Raw genomic sequence first — 19,257 nt, 5'->3', positions numbered from 1 at the left:
ATGGTGTTTTGAGTTACAAATAAGTTTGATAAAGTTTTGAAGATATTATTAAATATTAGGTTAAAATAAATTGTAAAATGATTTTTTATGATTCCAGAACTCAAACCTTGAATTTCTAACCATCAGGTGGTCAAAATTTGAGCTTAAAAACAATTAGTCATCTGTCCGGATGAACAACACATCCTCCGTTTTATTTAACAAAAACATGTTGTCCACTTTTTTATAAAAAAAAAAAACTCAGCACATGGGTCTAGTCTTGCAGGCCCATGCATCGCTCAGCTTTTCTTATTTTACATCAAGCACACTCGCCCATCTTCCCAAGCCGAGGTTCTAGGCTTTTTTTTATATAGTGCCTTTCAGTTTTTTTAAATTAGTTTTTTCTTAGAATAAAACCCACTATAATTAAAATATATTTAAAATATTATCCAATTTCACCATAATTTTAATATAACATAATATATTTTATAGTAATATTAATTACTTTGTGAGTTATTATATATGAAATTAATATGTATTTTAAAACAAATATGTTCAAGAATATTCAGTAAAATAAAATATCTATTTTATTATTTTTCATTATAAAATTTGTTCATTATAAATTTATATTTTTTAATTGAAATTTATTTTTCATATTACGATGAGTTTTTATTTAAAAAAAAAAACAATGTTTTCATGTAAAAAAGTATTTTTTCCCCAAAAAAAACACATGAATACAATAAAAATGATTTAAGAAATATATTTTTTCCTTCTTCGATTCAAATGATAAAAATTTTAATAAATATTTATTTTAACTCTTTTTAGTTTTTATTTAAAAAATATGCTACTAATAAAAAAAATGTTTTCATGAAAAAAAATTACATGAAAAAAAAAATCCTTCACCTATTTCTCTATGATTTAAGTTGTTGTATTTATTAAAAATATCTATTTTAATTAAAATATAACTGGACAAAAATAGATTTTTAAAACCGCTCTGAAAAAAACTAATCTACCCTAGACTAAAAAGGAGGGCTTCATTTCAGCACATCCGTAATGACGCCCACACACGAGCTCCAAAAATACAAGGAAACATGTCCTGCATGCATGTATAGCAAGCATCATAATTTCCTCGTAGTCTTTCAGATCTCCTCGCTTTTCACAGGAGTCTAGGCCCAGCTGTCCCTGTTACCATTTTGCTTCCTGGAAAGGGAAACGTAGCCGAAAATATAGCCCGAAAAAGAGCCCCAAGGACGAGCACCCTGGCTTGACATACCATGGGAAAGTAGAATCAATCACCTTAATCCTGTCTCCAGCTTCCTTACTAATGCTGTCACCACCACTGAGAACTTCTCCAGATGCCAATATCTCCACCATATCATGCATCTGTCCATCCTGGTTCCCTACATAAGTAATTAGTGTTAGCTTCTCCTTGAACTCGCCCCCATGGTACATAGACCGGTCAGGCTGTGGAAAGATTGGATCATCTGGTCTTGGCTCCCAGATGGGCTGCCAGTCTTGTCCTGCCATACCAATCACAGCATGGAGAGAAATCCCTTCCAAGTGCTTCCGCAGGTGAAGTTGCACACTGGACAAAACCTTTCACATCTATGCACATGACCCCACAATGCAAGGGCAACATTGTTAATTTTTCGCAAACAAACGTTCCAAGTGCTCAAGCATTTTTTTCCTTAAGGGGCATCCCTGTTTTTGCTGCTAGTAGTTTACATTGGTCTGTGCCTTTGGACCACCACAAAAGGGGTCTTGCTCTAGTTAACTGATTCCAGATCTTGCTTTATAAAGTTATATTGGCTGCTCCCAGAAACGAAATTGGTCTTAGTTGATATGTACAAAGGTTTCGAGTCCAGGAGCACGGGCCAGTTGACTCTGAAGAGTTCTCTGGCATGTTAAATTTAAGGCTGTAAGGAACCCAACAGGCCAACATTCACAACCGCCATCAGTTCCTTAAACTGCATTGGACCAATCCGGTTTCCAGGGCTGTAAAGGCCAATCATACTCGTGATTACCAATGCACACATGGTATGGCACTTTGGATGCAACAGGTTCAACTTGAGTAAAAAAATGGTCCCACAACCATTAGCAGCCTCTTGCATAGCTGATATCTCCAAGAAGAGAAACAAAAGCAGGCTTGCCACCAATAGCTTCTATGTCACGGAGGATCCACTTCATGGTTGATATGCTTCCGTCTTGTGTACTGATAAAGGTAGCATATGGTGTTGGAGTTCCCATGTCTCCAAACAGGAAGGCTATCGTTTCATCCGAGTCTCCATTCCGTGAGACAAATTAAACTCCGAGTCGTGTTCCAACCCTAAGAGTGATCAGTACTTCCATCCAGTTATCAAAATATTTCCAACTCTGATGGTGGACAAGCTAGCTAATTGAACTTTTTTTTTTAATTAATTGCGTGTATTTCGATTAATTTTACAAGCTCTGAAGGTTTGTAAAATTTAAATTAGTGATTTTTAGATAACATTCTTAGAATCTCACCAGTTGAGGGTTTCTAATTGAACTTTATCACTACAGTTGTCGCTGCTGCAGTGAAGTTCGTAGGGTGTCATCTGGGCAAGAAACAGATGATACTACCTTCATCCACTCATGAATATTATATAGAGAAATAGGATCGCAGTGCAGCTGGCCATGTGAAAAGTGCCAACGAGAGCAGAATTTTACACTCTAGATGACCACAAAAACTGTGATTGACTCTCCGGTTTTGATAATTGATGTCATATTGTTTCCCAAAACAAGGAATACAAAGAGAGATTGAAACAAATTATCCAGCCAACAACTTGTGGTTTTAAGAATGATATTTGTAGCAGAATGCAATCTACAATCAAACAGCAAGCAGAAGAAAAATAAATGCAAAAGGCAATCAAAAGCCGATCCTTAACTCAATTAGAGATCCCATGAAAAGCATGAACCTGACGTAGGGAAAGCAGGAATTTTCGCCTTTTCCAATCTAGCTTTCATCCCTAAAGGCATGGATGTCTGTGATTTCTAAAAGATAAAAAAAAATAAAGAAATTCTACCATGCGGCAAACAACTAGGCAGCTCCAAAAAAGCAACCAAAACACCGTGATGGGCAAGGAAATGGAACCCGACCCGGATTGTCAGGAAGGAGAGGAAGATAGGAACTTGTAGCCGGTGGAGTGCTCGTTAAGAGAGTCAGGAGGTGAGTAAAGACCGAGCCAATCGAGTTTGGAAGGTGAGTCAATGTTAGACCAGGAAATGATAACTGTCACCAGATTTTTGGAGGGTTGTTGGGGTAACGGAGATTGTGACTTAATTTGGAGAGGGGAATTTGAGTGTGGTGGGAGAGAAGGAGAGGGAGAGGGAGTTTCTTCGTCTTGATATCTTTCGTTTGTGTGGCAGAAACAAGAAGGTGAGTTTGATCGACCTAATATTAAGCAATGAAATGTCTACAATGTTTAGGTGAGGGTAATTAAGGAAATTTAGAGATAAAATGTGGATCCTAATATAAGTCACTAATTAATATTTAGGGAGCATTTGTTTTGTATAAATATTTTATCAATAAAATAGATCTTATATATAAAATGTTTTTCATTAAAATATCTTATATGAGAAAAGATTTACTGTATAGTGATGTAAAAATTACAATAGTGATAGGATAATGGGAACGTCTTATGATTATGATGTTGCGAAGGTGGTAACGGGTATTATCGTGATGATCATACAAGTGAGAGCGGGGACGAGGTGGCGGGCAACTAGAGTGTCGTAAGCCTTATGTTTCGCGTTTAAGAGACTCCATAAACTTTTTTATTTTGATATTTATTTTTGTGTTTTAAAATTATTTTTATTATTTTTATTTTAAATTGATATTTTTTTAGTATTTTTCTATTATTTTGATATACTAATATTAAAAATAATTTTTAAAAAATAAAATAAATATTATTTTAATACATTTTCAAATAAAAAATATTTTAAAAAGCAATTCTACTGTTCTAAAACACTTCTTTTTTAAGATGAAAATTTAAAAATCAAAGAGATAAAAAGGGAGGGGTATTTGGGTCTTCTCAAACACAGTAACTTAGAAAGTTGTTCAATTTACTGCTATCTTAAAATTTAATGTCATTGTTTATATTATAATATAAAAATATATCAAAATAATATTTTAAAAAAATTATTATTAGCACATCAAAATAATTTATAAATACTAAAAATTAATTTAAAATAAAACTTTTAAAAAACATAATTAGACTGTTATATCAAACAATAGATGAACATGATTGGATCTTGTAACAGAAGCATACTTGTCAACCTGATACAAGATCTAATCCAACCTAGGCTTAGAGTAAATTGAAGATCACTGGATTAATTTAATAGACTAATTATTTAAAAAATTCAACTTTTTAATTTTTATATATATATATATATATATATATATAAACATTAAGATTGTACATTGTAGTTGTATTACATATTACTATGGATTTGGGTAGTGCCAATTTTTTTCTTTTTTATTCTATTCATTATTTTTTTTCCTCTTCAATTTGATCCTTCTTATGCATAATTTGCTGTCATTTGCTTTTAATTTGTTAGTGAATGACAGAATTCAAAGACAAGGGATCATAGCGAAAAATATTAAAAAATTAGGCAGCTGTTTTAAAATTTGCACATAGAATTAACTTTAATTCTTCTAATTTTCCATTGACACGTTTCCAAATCCCCGTGGTTTTAGAAAAATCACTATTAGCATAAAACTTTATTTTTTAATTTTTAGATTTGAAAGAAAAACGAGAGGGTTGCTGAATTTTATGGAAGTGAGAAAAATGTTGGCTGGCATTGATTATGGGCATGAAAAATATTAATTAGGATGTTAACGAGTTATATTTGATAAAAAAAATTTATAGTAAAATATTTTATGACCTTGACCTTGCCTGTGAAAGTAAATTTGGGCTCATTTTTTTAAAAAAATTTAGATTGATTTTATTTTTATTTTTTGAACAACTTTGGGGTTAGTTAAAGCGACGATTGAGTTTATTCGTATATATATGATTTTTTAGATGTCCTTGGTAAGAAAAATAGTTTAAAAATAGTTTTTTGATTGAAATATCACAACTCTGACTTTCCAGTGACTCTCTAATTATCAAACTCTATGTTAGCATACGATGCTATCTATCTTATTTAAAAAAAATTAAAGGGCCACCCAAGCCTAGGTGTCTGTTATTTATTTGATGGGTCCATCATTTTTGTTTATTTACTTCTTCTTTTATCCAACTTTATTGAGGTAAATAGTTACATAACGTTATCTTATTCTCTTAATTCATGATTTAGATTGTAAATTTAATTGATTAATTTGAGTTGATTTTTTTTGTTATTTTTAAATTGATTTTTTTTAGGTTGATTGATTAATAAATTAAGTTTCATACATTTCATTTTTATTTTTATAAGATTATCTTATTTTCATGATGATTTGAGATATGAGTTTTGGTAGGTTGGTTTAGTTGGATTTTTTCGAATCCAAGTTAGATTTGAAGTAACTGGTTTGATAATTATGAACAGTCAACCGAAGCTGGCCCTTTCAGGTGGGACGTGCATGAGGCCATATTTCCCGTGACCTCATCAAGTCATAATAAAATGCAGTCCTTTCATGAATCCGAAGACCATGACTTTACCTGCAACATCCGTGAAGAAATTGGAATGAGACAGTAAATCCTCTGTAGTCTGAGCACCGGTCTCCAGCTCCTCTTCCCTAATGACAGTCCGTCCTAATTAATGTGCCCAGATTTAGGGTTCCGGATCCACGTGAGCTGTACATGTTCACGAACGTTTTGATCCCATATATATTGAAATATGGCCATGCAATTAAACGGCAGAGAATATGCGTGGATCCACACACACACACACCCCCTCCCCAACCCTCCCTTCGCAACTAACAGTTGATTTTTTCTGTCGGTCTACACGAATTTTAAACTCCCCGTCCTCTCTTTTTGTTTTTTTAGTATTGAAAATATTGTAATCATAATTATTTTTTAAAGTTTTTTTTAAAAAAAATATATTTTTTGATTTTTTAAAAATGATTAATTTTAATATAAACGCATCAAAACAATAATAAAACAAAATAAATAAATAAATAAAATTTAAAAAATCACGAAACATGATTCCAAGCATAAAAACAAACAGTACTGAATGATGCAATTCACCCCAGTTTAACCCGTCTTTTTTTTCCCCTCGCAGACCCAAATCATCAAGTGTGGTCATAAGAAAAATCTTGTGTATTTAATTTCAAGCTACCATTTTAACACAATGCAATGAGATGTCTCAAAGTGGTCCTGCCACGTAATAGAAGAGTATTAAATAATTTAAGTATTAAATTATCTCTGTCAACCTCACTAAGAAGAAGAAAAAGGAAAAATTAGTGGTCGACACCCAGTTATTCAAATGAATTTAATATATTTGACTCAAATTGAAAGTATACAAACTAAAGTTCTTCTTTTATGAAAATTATCTATTTCTTTTATCAGCCTCGGAATCAATTTAAAAAAATGTTTAGAAATATAATAATGATTATTTTTAAACTATTTTTTTATTTTTTAAAATTTATTTTTAACACAGCACATCAAAATAATTTAAAAATATATATAAAAAATAATTTTAAATAAAAAAATAAATTTTAGCTAATATCGGTTTGAAGAGCAATATAGTATATACCCAATAAATTCGTGGCTAATTAATTTGACGAGAAAGATAAAAGTCGATTTCCAGAAAAAGTGGCCCCCTTTGTTCTTTGACAAATTATATTCGCATTAAAAGGGTTCTTCATGTGTCTCATGCTTCGCATTAAAACCCTTCTTCTAACCCCATCTTCCTTTCCTTTCTCATTTCTCTCCAAGCCATCTCTTCAACAATCGCTATCTCCCTTTCTCCTCTATCTCTCTCAACCATGAAGAACCCTTTTTCTTCAACCACTACCTTGTCTAGTCACGGCCTCCTAATCTTGGCTCTGCTCCTCCTCTTCTTTGTCATATCATCAACCGCCACTGGAGTCCCAACCTCTGCTTCACTTGAGACATCTTCAAGAAACCAGCACCACCGCTTCAAGAGTCAACACCATTCTTGTGGTTCTTTCCCTCATAAAAGCTCCTCACGTTCTTGGTGCATTCGGTTTCAAAGAATGAACGGGCGGCGACATCTAGGGTCACCACTTCCACCACCACTACCACCACCTATTGAGATTGATCCAAGATATGGTGTTGAGAAGAGGCTAGTACCTTCTGGGCCAAACCCTCTGCATAATTGATCAGAGTTCTTGATTTTCATCACCGTACCTATATATATATATATAATTTAACCAGTGCTGTGAATAGACTCAATACCATCTTTCATCTCTTCAGTATTATAGCACTAGCTATACTAAATATGGCCAAGTTCTTTCTATATTTTTTTGCCAGGATTTTCTTCTTTCTTGAATTATATATGATCGCTCTTTGCATTTCTTCTGGTCTTTCTGCTTGGTGTCTACGTCATGACCTTCTCGTGCCTGCCTAAATTATTTCTTGAGCATCTGGTCAACCGATCGAATTCGTGAACGGAGAGTTATGTATTAATGGATATACAGTGACTATTATGCATGCAGAAAAGGATCAGCTATGCTTGTGTTTGATTACTAGATTGTGTTATTAGAAGATGCATAGCATGTAATGTGTAATGTGGGAGAGGGTTGAAAAGTTAGGGGGCAGTTAAACAAGCATGGAAATGGTCTTCTTGTCATGACAAGTTCAGCTGTGGATGAATTTGGTGGAGGTGTACTTCAAAAGAAACTCATGAGTTGCGTTAATTTGGAGCTGTATAAGCAAAAGTCAATCAAAGAATGGAGGCTGGGGGCAGATTTGTCTCCCCATGTGGGTCCGCAACCACAATCCTGACGTCGAGGGTATATAGTACTTAAGTTGATTAATCTAAGTTTCGCTGTGATCATTTTGTTTATACTGTTGCTTCTCTTCTCTCTCTCAGCTTTGTCATTGATGCATTCATGATCAGCATCTCGCCTGTTTTTGGATGAATACACAAATCACTGTGGAGCTAGCTAGCTCGTTGGCACTCTAACTGGGCAATGCACCTCTGCCTGTTATGTTCTACGTACACAGGTAGTATAGAAATTGGTAGTGGACGTTGGCTTTAATTTATGCAATAATCTTTCCTATTGTGGTTTCACATCACGAGAATGAAGAAATGCAGGAGCATTCTTCAATTTTCCTTCTAGACACGATCAAAATGCCGTCCAAAAATGGCTGGACAAATCCATGTTTGGTCTGCATTGACAGCATTATAACTAGTATTTTTATTGTTAACCAAGGTAATTTTACCTTCGGGTCTTCCCTTTTTGTGCATGTGCTCCAAGAGAAATCTGCAGAAAATGGACAAACGGGCCAGTAACATTTCTTAATTCAGATACAACCTGAAATAGCTTTTTCTAAAAAATTCTTCAATTTTTAAATGGGCGAGCCAAAAACCTTAAAGATCAGATAGATCACAGTCATTTTTTTGTTTAAATAAACACAATAATCACTGTTTTTTCAATTAATTTACACCGATTGATCTTTAGCTGACATGTGAACAGTTTTGGTTAAATTTTTAATATTTGACTTGAATGGGAGTAGATGGAAGATTCAAATTGAATTAGAAAAAATAATCATGAAATACAAGGGTCCTATTAACAAATTAAATTGATGAATGGCTGGATTAACAATATTAAATAGTGAAAGGACCAAGCATGCATTTAACCCGATTTTTCTCCGCATCATTGGACAAATGAAAACGTCAACAATTAATATTGATAACTGGATAGCTTGATTAAGTGATCAGTGGTTGAGATTAAGTTAATTAAAATTAAAAAAAGGGCGAAGAGATAAAATAGAATATGGGAATTTGAGAAATAATAAAAAATAAATAAAATAACGAAAGGCCAAGGTTACTAAACCCCTTTAACCATGTTTTCAGGCCAGCAAGAATTTGTAGTTTGTAGTTCAGTTTGGAAAAGAATTGTAATGACATTCTATTTACATATATATACATGCAGTGTATACAGTATTATTATTATTATTATTTTAATGCAGAGGTACCTAAGCATATGCCCAACCTGAATTTAAAGGTGTTAATGAGTATTATAATAATTATTTTTCAAGATGTTTTTTTTAATGTATTAAAATAATAATTTTTTATTTTTTAAAAATTATTTTTAATATAAACATCAAAATAATATAAAAAATTTAATTAAGTGAAATATCATTTAAAACGAAATTCCAGACTGCCTCTAAAATCCATGAAATCTTGCTGATGGATTTCGTCTTTCACAGGGTCAATTGAGTTTTTCACATTACATCACGATGGCTTTTTAGATGCAATCATGAAGGGTTTTAAACGGAATTTGCAAATGCCTATAGGAACTATACCAACATTGGTATAAATAACTTTATATCATGTGTTCTTAGAGATCATTATACAGTTAAATCATTTAAAATAAATGCCGATAAAACTAAATATAAATGCTTTTAAAGTGTAACGCATCGAGGCATTTACATTTGCTATTAGAAATCTTACTCTTGGCACTTCATGTCGTGACCTAACGGGGACAGGAACTTGTTATTTTTCTTTGCATTTGGATTAGATTTTTTTTGTACATGTCTGTTATTTCTACAGTGTCTTACCTGTTTATTAGACTTGTAGGGTATTCAATAAGTTCGGGGATTAGTCGTAATGCGTGTAAGCTGGTCCGAACACCCACGGGTTATAAAAAAAAAATCTTACTCTTGCGACAATTGTAAATGCCATCACATCCCAACTACAAATGCCATCACACCGGCTATTTTTATAACAACTGTTTTGTTCTGTTATATTCACATGCATTATGTCGGTGGAAATTTTTTTCAATCAAATATTTTTATTTAATTATGTGATAATAAAATATAAAAAAATAATGAAAAATATTTTTTTTGTTAAAATACTCTTTTCTAATTTCTCTATTTTTTTGTTTTGACAATAAAATTCAATTTCATAAACAGTGCAGTTCATTAAATAAAAAGCAAAAACAATAAAAAAGAGTCAACTAAAACTATAATATTTGAGCTAAAAAAATATATTCTTAATAAAAAACTATTATGATCTCTAAAAACTCAATTTTATTTTTTTTCCACTTAAAAGTACTTAAAAAACAGCATACTAATCTCAGGAGACCTATTTTCCAATCTTAAATTTGCAATCACTCTAAAAAAAAAAATTCTAACTAAATAAAAAATAACTTTACGAGTTTTTTTTTTAATATATTCAAGGAAAAATGTTATTTTTATTAAATCTATTTCTCCTTGATGAATATATTTATATCAAGATTGATTATTTTAGTTGCTAAAATGTGGTTGTTTAAGTGCTTGTTTTTTTTTTGTTCAATGATATTCGTTTTTTAAATTTTAATAACTGAAATGTAAATAAATAAAATTTAAAAACGGACATGTGAAACTCTCAAAACATAGAAAAGAAATATTGAAAATTTTAGGTAATAAACTATAGTTTTTCGTGCCCAATAGGAAAGAAAAGAAAAAAGGTCTATGTTTTTTAAATGTTCAGTTCGATTGATGTGGCTTAAAACAAATATTAATAAGTTTCACAAATCACAGATTAATTAAGTGTTTACGAGGTGTAACTACAAAGTCTGAAAAGAGGGATTCACGGGTGTGATAGCACGTAAATGGTTTTAAAAGTGATTTTTATTTGAAAATAAATTAAAATAATATATAATTTTTTAGTTTTTAAAAAATTATTTTTGATATAGTATATAAAATTTTAAAAATATATATATTTTTAATTTAGTTGAAACAATGTTTGAAATGTAATTCTAAACAGCTTCTAGAAGAAATTTGAGAATGTGATAAATATTATTTTTTAAAATATTATTTACTTGAAAATATTAATATATTTTTTATTTTTTAAAATGTATTTTGAACATATATACATTAAAATAATAATAATAATAATAATAATTTAAAATAAAAAAAAATTAAATTTTAATAAATAAAAAACAAGTTGCATAGTAACGCTAAATAAACGGGATCTTAATAATATCGTATTAGGTCAAACTTCTGGGAATATATTTTACATTTTAACCTAAATCGAAAAAATAAAGTGGCAGGCATTCCATTCGGCATTTTCTGAAGCTGAGTGAAGAAGAGCCAAACACCGAGTCCGAGTCCCGTTAGTGATGGACTAATTAACAATTAATAATCTACAATAATAAAATAACAGTAACAGTAACAGTAATAATAAATAGTAAATATAGTAATACTTAATAGATCTTTGTTCTATCTTCTCTTCCATTTATTCTTCACATAATTTATAGTGATCACACTCACCCGATCTTCGCTTCCTAAAAATGGCGCGTCCATCATTCTCCTTCTCTCTCATCCTCATTTTCCCTCTCCTCTTCCATCTCGCTCTCTCCAAAACCCTTAAACGCGACGGTGTTTCTTCAGATCTCTCCTTTTAACTCGCTCTTTAAACCAAATATCTCTTCAGATTGATGATTTTTTAGTGTGTATTTGTTTTTGCAGTGAAAGCTTTGAATGAAATAAAGGCATCGCTAGGTTGGAGAGTGGTGTACGCTTGGGTCGGCGACGATCCTTGTGGCGACGGTGACCATCCGCCGTGGTCCGGCGTCACTTGCTCTATCGCAGGAGATTACAGAGTCGTCACTGAATTGTAATTACTGATAGTTTGATTTTTTTTTATCTCAATTTGGTAAATATAGAAATAGGGTTTTGAGAAATATTGAAAATTTGAGGTTTTTTATTCCTTTATTATTGGTTGCAGGGAAGTGTACGCAGTGTCCATCGTGGGGCCATTTCCTACTTCTGTAACCAATTTGCTGGATCTTACTAGACTGTAAGATTTGGATTTAATTTTTTCAATTTTGTTGATCTATTGCAGCAGCTTCTGTTTTTAAATTTATGGACTACAAGTACAAGTGTTGCTAATTTAATGAAGGCAGGTTATTTGATAGAGTTAATGTATTGGAAGTGCTTGTGATTTTTCTATACGGGGTTTTTCTATACATGCAGGGATCTTCATAATAACAAGCTCACAGGGCCTATTCCTCCGCAAATTGGGCGATTGAAGCGTCTTAAGATACTGTAATAGCCCTTTTCTTTTGCTTATTTTAAGTTTTTACTTTGTGCTGGATTTTTAAGCTTTGAGTTAATTTGGGCTAGTTGTTGCAAAGTGTGATTCATTATGTTGGTGTTCTGTTGTTGTTGTGTCAGTAATTTGAGGTGGAATAAACTACAAGATGTTCTTCCTCCTGAAATAGGTGAACTGAAGAGTTTGACTCATCTGTGAGTGTTCTAATTTTCTCCAATATATAATATGATGTCGTTAGGGATTCTTTCATCTGAAAAGTCATTTCATGTATCCTTTTGCAGTTATCTGAGCTTCAATGCTTTCAAAGGAGAAATCCCTAGGGAGCTTGCAAATCTGCCTGAGCTTCGGTATCTTTATCTACACGAGAATCGTTTTTCTGGGCGAATTCCTGCAGAATTGGGGACACTGAAAAATCTTCGGCACTTGTAAGAGGCCATCCCCTTCTCAGCATGTCCTTGTTGTATGTTAAATGGTAGAACTATATTTTTGGCAATCTAATTCTAATACCTCGCTTTTAGGGATGTTGGCAACAATCATTTGGTGGGTACGATCAGGGAACTAATACGTTCTGATGGTTGCTTCCCTGCACTTCGCAACCTGTAAGTTTATGTGATTCTGCAAGTTCACATTTGCTCCTTTATTTTTTGGTGAAGCTTTTGTAAGTAATTCTATCTTTGACCTTGATATGTAGTTATTTAAATGATAATTATCTAACTGGTGGAGTCCCCGCACAACTTGCAAACCTAACCAGTTTGGAAATCTTGTAAGTTTCTCTTCATTTTTGTTCTTTCTTTCTAAAGGCAGCTAGATTTTCATTGCTGTACCATGATTATAATTGGTTGCTTTATTGGTTTCAGGCACCTATCACACAATAAAATGACTGGAATAATACCTGTTGGACTTGCTCATATGCCTAGATTGACTTACTTGTAAGTTTCTTCTTCAAAATATTACCGCTACATTTCTCTAGTGTTGGTAATGCTTTCATCAGGTCAAAGTTATAATCAGCCTTTTGTCAAAAGCACTGCATGCCATGATGATTGAATTGCTAAAATATATCATCTTGGATTGTCCTGCGATAAAAGAACAAAATAAAGGCTTGCATCCCAGCTATAGCAGCATTTCCGTGAAGAAAAAATGCCTAAGAATGTGCTTTATCTGGATGTAGATCTCTTATATTTTACATCCATAATTTGTTCAATCATTCTCTAGCAAACAGTTGAATATTGACTGTCTTGCCACAAATCTTTTGACATACTCTCAAATGGCATCAAGGCTGAGGTATTTTTGTCAACAAAAACCTGTTCCCAACTAAAATTTGAAAATGCCCAAGCTCCTTTATCTGAAGTGACTTTGGTCATCTTGCTGGTCGGCTGGTCCCCATTTGGCATCCATATTGTAGCCTATTCTCCAAGAATTTCTGTTCTGTTTCAACGTCATTAAACCGAATGCATTGTTTTGCTGGCATGTGTCTAACCCCCCAGTTTGAATTAGTGAAATTGTTGGATCCAATTGTTAGCTAAGTATCTGTGCACTGTTAAATCGTGTATTCCTTTTGTTTTCATTATATATGCTTTCGTAATCATCCAGGTACTTGGATCACAACAATTTTAATGGGAGAATTCCTGACGCCTTCTATAAGCACCCGTATTTGAAAGAATTGTGAGTTTCTTTCTCCCCTTGGACCTGGAATGTGATAATTTGTTTTGTGTGCATCTCGGTGAACCATAGCTAATTGAATGTTTTCTGCAGATATGTTGAAGGAAATGCATTCAAGCCAGGTGTAAACCCAATAGGTGTTCACAAAGTCCTTGAAGTGTCTGATACTGATTTTGTAGTGTAGTGTAAGCATCAATCAACCTATTTTTTATTTTTTGGACACTAATATTTTTGGCATGACAAGGCTATATTTATGTTTGCAATGAAATGGGAAATTTAGTAGCTCCCCAGTTCAAACTTTCCCTTTAATGACCGTAGTGTTTGTTTGCAAGGGATATAAAAAGATTGTTGTAGAGCCCAAATGGGCCAAATCTCTCCTTGTTAGCAATCTATGTACCTGCATGTGCTACAGGATATCTAGGAATTTAATGCTGTCATTTTTTTTTTATTATCACGCGTCTCCGTTTTGTTTTATGGTACATGCTGAGCGCCGACGCCCTTTTGATCCGAATGCTGTTTTTTTTTTTTTTTTTGACCGAACTAATTTTAGAAAAATAGTCCCAAGACTTGGTTTACTCAACTGATATTCGTTCAGCAATTGAATTAGGCACTATTGATTATTTGTCTCGCTTCTTCCTTCAAGGAGACTATCTGCTAAGAAGGTCAACCATACACCGAACACCTCCTCTTCCAGGGGCGGAGCAAGACAAAAACATTAGGGGGGGGGGGGGAATTATAAATTAGAGGGATGAAATTTTTTTTTAATTATTTTTATTAAATATTTACAAGGAAGAGGTATTTTTTTGCAGGGGCTGGGGCCCCTGCCAGCCCTCTCTCCCTCCGCCACTGCCCTTTTCTGCTCCATATTGTATACATACACGCTCTGTCATGCTCTAAAACTTTTGACAGTATTTAAAAATGGAATCGTATTTTTTAAAAATTTAAATTTATTTTTTAAAAAATTTATTTATTTATTTATTTATATTTTTATATCATATTATTGTATTAATATTAAAAAAAAAATATATATTATTTTAATATATTTTCAAACAAATATATAATTTAATTCATTACTTATATTTAAAAACATTTTAAACTATAATTATTAACGCACTTCCATGCAAGCAGACAGAATTTGAGTCATTTGACCCAAAACCAGCCTCCTCTATCTGCAAAGTTTTCCATAGGATCGGGCTGCTCCTGCGCGGTAACTAAACTTGGAAAACGTGTCACGCACATTTTTATTTATTTATTAATATAACTTTTTTTGGGTGTACTTCGTCTTTATCAATGATTAAAAATACTAAACTAGAATCTACCATTCTCATATTAAAGAATTAATTGTATTTCTCCTCCATATAATTAAAAAAAAACCCAGAAAAAGTCACCACAACACGATGATTTCGAGTTACGATACGATATTCGTATTAACAAGAGAAAAACTTGAAAGAGTTATAGTGAAAAATAAACTTGTTTTTGTGGCCCAGCATAGCCTAGTTCAGCTGAGATCAATCAGTAGAAGATAGAGTTATAGATAATCATAAAGCCATAGAACATTAGACTTGTCCAGATTAGTTATTATCAACACCCTAACAGAATTCCACCCTTTCAATTTGTCAAAAAAAAAAAAACATATAAATAAAGATGTCAGCAGCATTCAACGTCTCATATATCTTGACTTAATTCGATTCACAGCACTAACAGAATGGCCAGCATAAGACTTGATGTGTTTTGCACTCTTGCATCATTATGTTTTTCTTCATCATGCGGAGCAGACGATGTGAGGCTGCCCCAGACGGCGTGAAGTTTAAACTGATGATAATTTTATCTGTGCAACTTCAGATTGGTGGTCTGGTGAGAAGCGTGACTATAACCAGTGTCCATGGGAGCAGGCTGGCCTAATCAATCTGGCTTGTATTTTTTCTCTTTGCTTTTTTTTTTTTTTTTTTTGTAAATATTTTTAGCAACAAATATTCTAATCAATCAGGGCACTAAAACTTGAGGGGCTCTGCGATATTTGCAGAACTTGATCAACAAGATTTTGGCTAATGGTATCAAGGGTAAGTTTTGAAGGAACAGAGCATTGAAGTTTTCATATGTATATATTGGTTTTCAGTGCCAGTGATTTATTTTCCTAGAAAAAAATGTTTCTTTTGCAGTCATATTTAGAATGGCATTGAATAAAATTTAAAAGCTAAATTGGATTTTAGAGTATATTTATACATGTATAATTCTTTTTTGCCACGTGGCCATACAACTTATCCACGAAAAACTTTTGTAGCTACTGATTAGTTTTTAATTTTCTCTATCAGGTTTAAACTGACCAGTCTTTAATTTTCTCTACCATGGTTGGAAGTTAGCAGCATGACAAACAGAACGAAAAAAAGAAAAACGTTGCGGTGTGTATATATATATATATATATATATATTGCTTTACTGCTAGTCACGTTGGTATTATATCAAACACTGTTGCTGTTCATATTCCAGTGAGGTATGGATATACGATGGAGTTTTCTGAACTCATGGAATATAATTAAATTACGCGTTTGGATGAAGATATCCAAGTCAAGGGGCTGGGGAAGACTTGATTCTGTTTATGGATCTTTAAATCCACCGCTTAGCTTAAGAATACGTGGCAGAAAAGCATGTGAATCTGCCTTGAGGATTAAATCAAGAATCACAGTTTTTCTTAAACTGGATTCATAAGTTTACTTCGGGGGCTGCATGATAGTTTTCAAGTATGTTCCTCGTTGTCCCAAGCATAAATTAAGAAGAAATCCAGGTAGGTAGAGCAAAAGAAACCTTTTTCAATCCCCCTAATTTGAAGTTTCCAAAGAAGATTCTTATCCACTCCCCCGGCAAAAAGAAACCTGTAGAAAAGTCATCAAAACGCAATACCTTGTTCGTTGGAGTTATGCATTGATAAGCTAGCATCAAGAGAAAGAATACTTCCCTTGACAAATCCAAAGCATATCCATCACCTTCAAATAAACACAGCAAAAATGCATCCTGGAAAATTGTCTGAGACCTTGATATTTCAGGACGGCAAGTTCCTCGAGCAATGGAGAATCTGCTGAAGCAAGTCAGGTAAACGTGCTACTCTCGTTAACATCAATTGCTCTTAAGGATCCCACCATGACTGGCCGTTTCTGTTAGGGTGAGATTTTTTGGACAGGAAAACTCAGAAGAGCCTCGAAGTGCCAGAGAAAGAACTCCATCCTTCGAAGAAGGTACCTCTTAATATTCTTATGGATTCCCTTTTAACTTTCATTACCTAAAAGGTTTTATGTGTTTCTTGTATTTTACATGCTAATTTGCAAATAGAGTTCCCTAAATTTTCCTACTGCTTATCGCTACCAACAGAAGACATATTCCATGAGGAGACGATTGAAGGTAGTCAAATACATAGATAAAAAAACTATAATGAATCTCATTAGTGGGTTTTGCAGAGATTAAAAGACCTCGGAACTGGTTCCAGAGACAATTTTCTGGACAAATGAATAAAGATTATGATTCCAGTGGAATAGAGCATGTAACTGCAGTGGCAGCTGCTGTTTATGCCATAGCATTATCGAACGCACCAAGCATCCAAGAACAAGGAAGGATCAGCAAGGGCCCTGAACCTTCTCTGACCCAGATCAAAAGCAAAATGAAAGAATCGACTGATTTAATGTCAGAACCAGGTAGGGCATCTAAACAATTTTCTAGGTAAAACAATTAGAGTGAACTATTAGGTATAAAATATGAGTTCTCAATGGTGCTTTCTTGAACAAGAATTAATTAACTAGTCTAATCAGGTGAAGGTTCAATGAGAAGTCCTGAAAGTGCCCCAAGGATTAAAAGGATCTTAACATCTACTGAAAGCCCCGAAAGACAAAATAGCAAGGTGCCAGAAACAGCTATCAAAGAAAAAACAACTAGTGATGATGCCGCTGCGGCCTCACAATTTAAAAGGACCCTAACAGTTACTGACAAGCCTGCTCCATCAATGAAGGAAACCCCAACCTTCGCTGATAAGAGCTTGAGCAGCACAAAGGATATGAAGCCTGAAAGTGCAGAGCCGGTGCCTACAACGAGGCCAAGAATTACAGCACCAAAGCCTGATCAGCCTCCTACAAGCAAACCTGCTACTCCAACAACTAAAATCGAAAGGAAGGTTTCAACAACACCTGGAATAGACGGGACAAATGCGGATGCTTGGGAGAGAGCTGAATTGTCTAAAATTCAAAAGAGGTATTTATTCATATGGAAAGTACTTTACTAAACCATAAAATCAATTACAAGCAAAACCAAAAAATCCTAACAAAAATTACACATGCCAAGTACTTGGAATAATAAAATCATAGATTTGCAAAGACATGCTTTGATTTTTCATTGACAAGTAAACACAATGTAATGCGGTTCTACCACTAATAAAATGATTTGTCAGGTATGAGAAAACGAATGCCAGAATACTCTCCTGGGAGAACGGGAAAAAGGAAAAGGCCAGAAATCGACTTAAGAAAACAGAGGTTTGCTTCATTTACCTTTATGTAATCCAACTCGAACTATATATCTTAGAGGTTGATGGAATATTTATTGGATCTGCAGAATGGCTCGGAGGGAATACGATCAAAAGCCCTCAAACAATTTCGTGCTGAGATGGCTGATATCGATCAGATTGCAGGAGCAGCAAAAGCAAAGGCAGCAGAAAGGCAAAGGAATGAAGAGCTCAGGGCAAAAGGAAAGGCAAATACAATCAGAAAAACAGGAAAGCTTCCTAGGACATGTTTCTGCTTTTGAATCAACCAATTATAAGAGTTCCCTAGCTAGTTCCAGAAAACATCGCTACAAAATGTAAATATATACGTGCTTTACACCATTCTGTAGCTTGATTTGCACTGATCACAAGCAATGTACAGACTATACTACTGATATTGTGGTGAGCAAGAGACGTTGTTCTTTCATCCATGATGTAGATTTTTCAATGAGAAAGTAGGGAGCAGCAAATATCGGTGCTGCAAGGGAAGCATACTCCTCAATCAACTTCTACAGAATATTTAACTTCACGGAAACTTCATATATACTTGAAGCAACACTGAACTGATGAGTTAATAAATAAAATAACCAATTATCTAGACCATCCCTCTTCCTGTCTTTTCTTGCCTGCTCTCTACTCTTTGTCCCTGCGAGCTTGGCTGTTCCAGGAACAAGAGAAAGAAATACAAACCACTTACATAATTTCAAGTGGAAAATGGACACCAAGAGTTGAAACTTTGACATGACATTCTTGCTGTACTTTTAGGGAGATAAAACAAAAAACTTATGTTGGAGTTCTTAGCTTTGGATCAAAAAATTGGGTGCCCATAGTTGAGCCTAGGCCAATTCTGCTGTGATGTATAAATAAGAAGAATAATGGTGGGATCATTTTTTAAGAAGAGTCGTATTTTGTCTCAATTGGAGAAAAAAAAAAAAATCACT

General features: G+C 33.6%; 3 protein-coding genes and 1 long non-coding RNA gene across 5 annotated transcripts; 3 read left to right on the top strand and 1 right to left on the bottom strand.

Annotated features, from left to right (window-relative positions):
* Positions 1–947: 947 nt before the first annotated feature.
* LOC18101460 (probable inactive purple acid phosphatase 9) lies at positions 948–2,297 on the bottom strand. Its single transcript, XM_052455198.1, has one exon. It carries the CDS (start codon positions 1,501–1,503, stop codon positions 1,162–1,164), a length of 342 nt encoding a protein of 113 aa, XP_052311158.1. The 5' UTR covers positions 1,504–2,297; the 3' UTR covers positions 948–1,161.
* A 4,955-nt stretch (positions 2,298–7,252) lies between these two features.
* On the top strand, positions 7,253–8,327 carry LOC112328432 (uncharacterized). The gene is made up of 2 exons (XR_002983319.2): positions 7,253–7,885; positions 7,966–8,327. It is a non-coding gene; the product is annotated as an uncharacterized LOC112328432 (long non-coding RNA).
* A 2,971-nt stretch (positions 8,328–11,298) lies between these two features.
* LOC7498205 (probable leucine-rich repeat receptor-like protein kinase At1g35710) lies at positions 11,299–14,245 on the top strand. The gene is made up of 11 exons (XM_002312241.4): positions 11,299–11,462; positions 11,553–11,700; positions 11,812–11,883; positions 12,060–12,131; positions 12,261–12,332; positions 12,420–12,563; positions 12,657–12,737; positions 12,830–12,901; positions 12,996–13,067; positions 13,729–13,800; positions 13,891–14,245. The coding sequence occupies exons 1-11, from the start codon at positions 11,375–11,377 to the stop codon at positions 13,979–13,981; spliced, it is 984 nt and encodes a 327-aa protein (XP_002312277.4). The 5' UTR covers positions 11,299–11,374; the 3' UTR covers positions 13,982–14,245.
* Positions 14,246–16,220: 1,975 nt separating this feature from the next.
* Positions 16,221–18,743, top strand: LOC7460719 (uncharacterized protein At3g61260). 2 transcript variants are annotated; one of them, XM_024606765.2, is made up of 6 exons: positions 16,221–16,884; positions 16,954–17,027; positions 17,235–17,480; positions 17,595–18,030; positions 18,227–18,308; positions 18,388–18,743. In XM_024606765.2, exons 1-6 carry the CDS (start codon positions 16,859–16,861, stop codon positions 18,577–18,579), a joined length of 1,056 nt encoding a protein of 351 aa, XP_024462533.2. In that variant the 5' UTR covers positions 16,221–16,858; the 3' UTR covers positions 18,580–18,743. The 2 variants fall into 2 exon arrangements, with proteins under 2 accessions (XP_024462533.2, XP_024462534.2); XM_024606766.2 differs by having other exon boundaries at positions 16,223–16,884; positions 17,247–17,480.
* Positions 18,744–19,257: the final 514 nt, after the last annotated feature.

Source organism: Populus trichocarpa, chromosome 8 (assembly GCF_000002775.5).
Source record: "Populus trichocarpa isolate Nisqually-1 chromosome 8, P.trichocarpa_v4.1, whole genome shotgun sequence".
NCBI lineage: Eukaryota > Viridiplantae > Streptophyta > Magnoliopsida > Malpighiales > Salicaceae > Populus > Populus trichocarpa.
The sequence above is the reverse complement of the archived record's forward strand: the minus strand, read 5'-3'. Positions and strand labels throughout refer to the sequence as shown.

What these genes read in the sequence shown, in the direction of transcription:
- LOC7460719 (XM_024606765.2), top strand. Translation starts at nt 16,859, where the DNA reads ATGGAGAATCTGCTGAAGCAAGTCAG. An exon ending in AATCTGCTGAAGCAAGTCAG is followed by an intron (nt 16,885 to 16,953) that starts GTAAACGTGCTA and finishes CGTTTCTGTTAG; the next exon opens with GGTGAGATTTTTTGGACAGG. An exon ending in TGATTTAATGTCAGAACCAG is followed by an intron (nt 17,481 to 17,594) that starts GTAGGGCATCTA and finishes TAGTCTAATCAG; the next exon opens with GTGAAGGTTCAATGAGAAGT.
- LOC7498205 (XM_002312241.4), top strand. Translation starts at nt 11,375, where the DNA reads ATGGCGCGTCCATCATTCTCCTTCTCTCTCATCCTCATTTTCCCTCTC. An exon ending in TTGCTGGATCTTACTAGACT is followed by an intron (nt 11,884 to 12,059) that starts GTAAGATTTGGA and finishes CTATACATGCAG; the next exon opens with GGATCTTCATAATAACAAGC. An exon ending in CTGAAGAGTTTGACTCATCT is followed by an intron (nt 12,333 to 12,419) that starts GTGAGTGTTCTA and finishes ATCCTTTTGCAG; the next exon opens with TTATCTGAGCTTCAATGCTT.
- LOC18101460 (XM_052455198.1), bottom strand. Translation starts at nt 1,503, where the DNA reads ATGGCAGGACAAGACTGGCAGCCCATCTGGGAGCCAAGACCAGATGAT.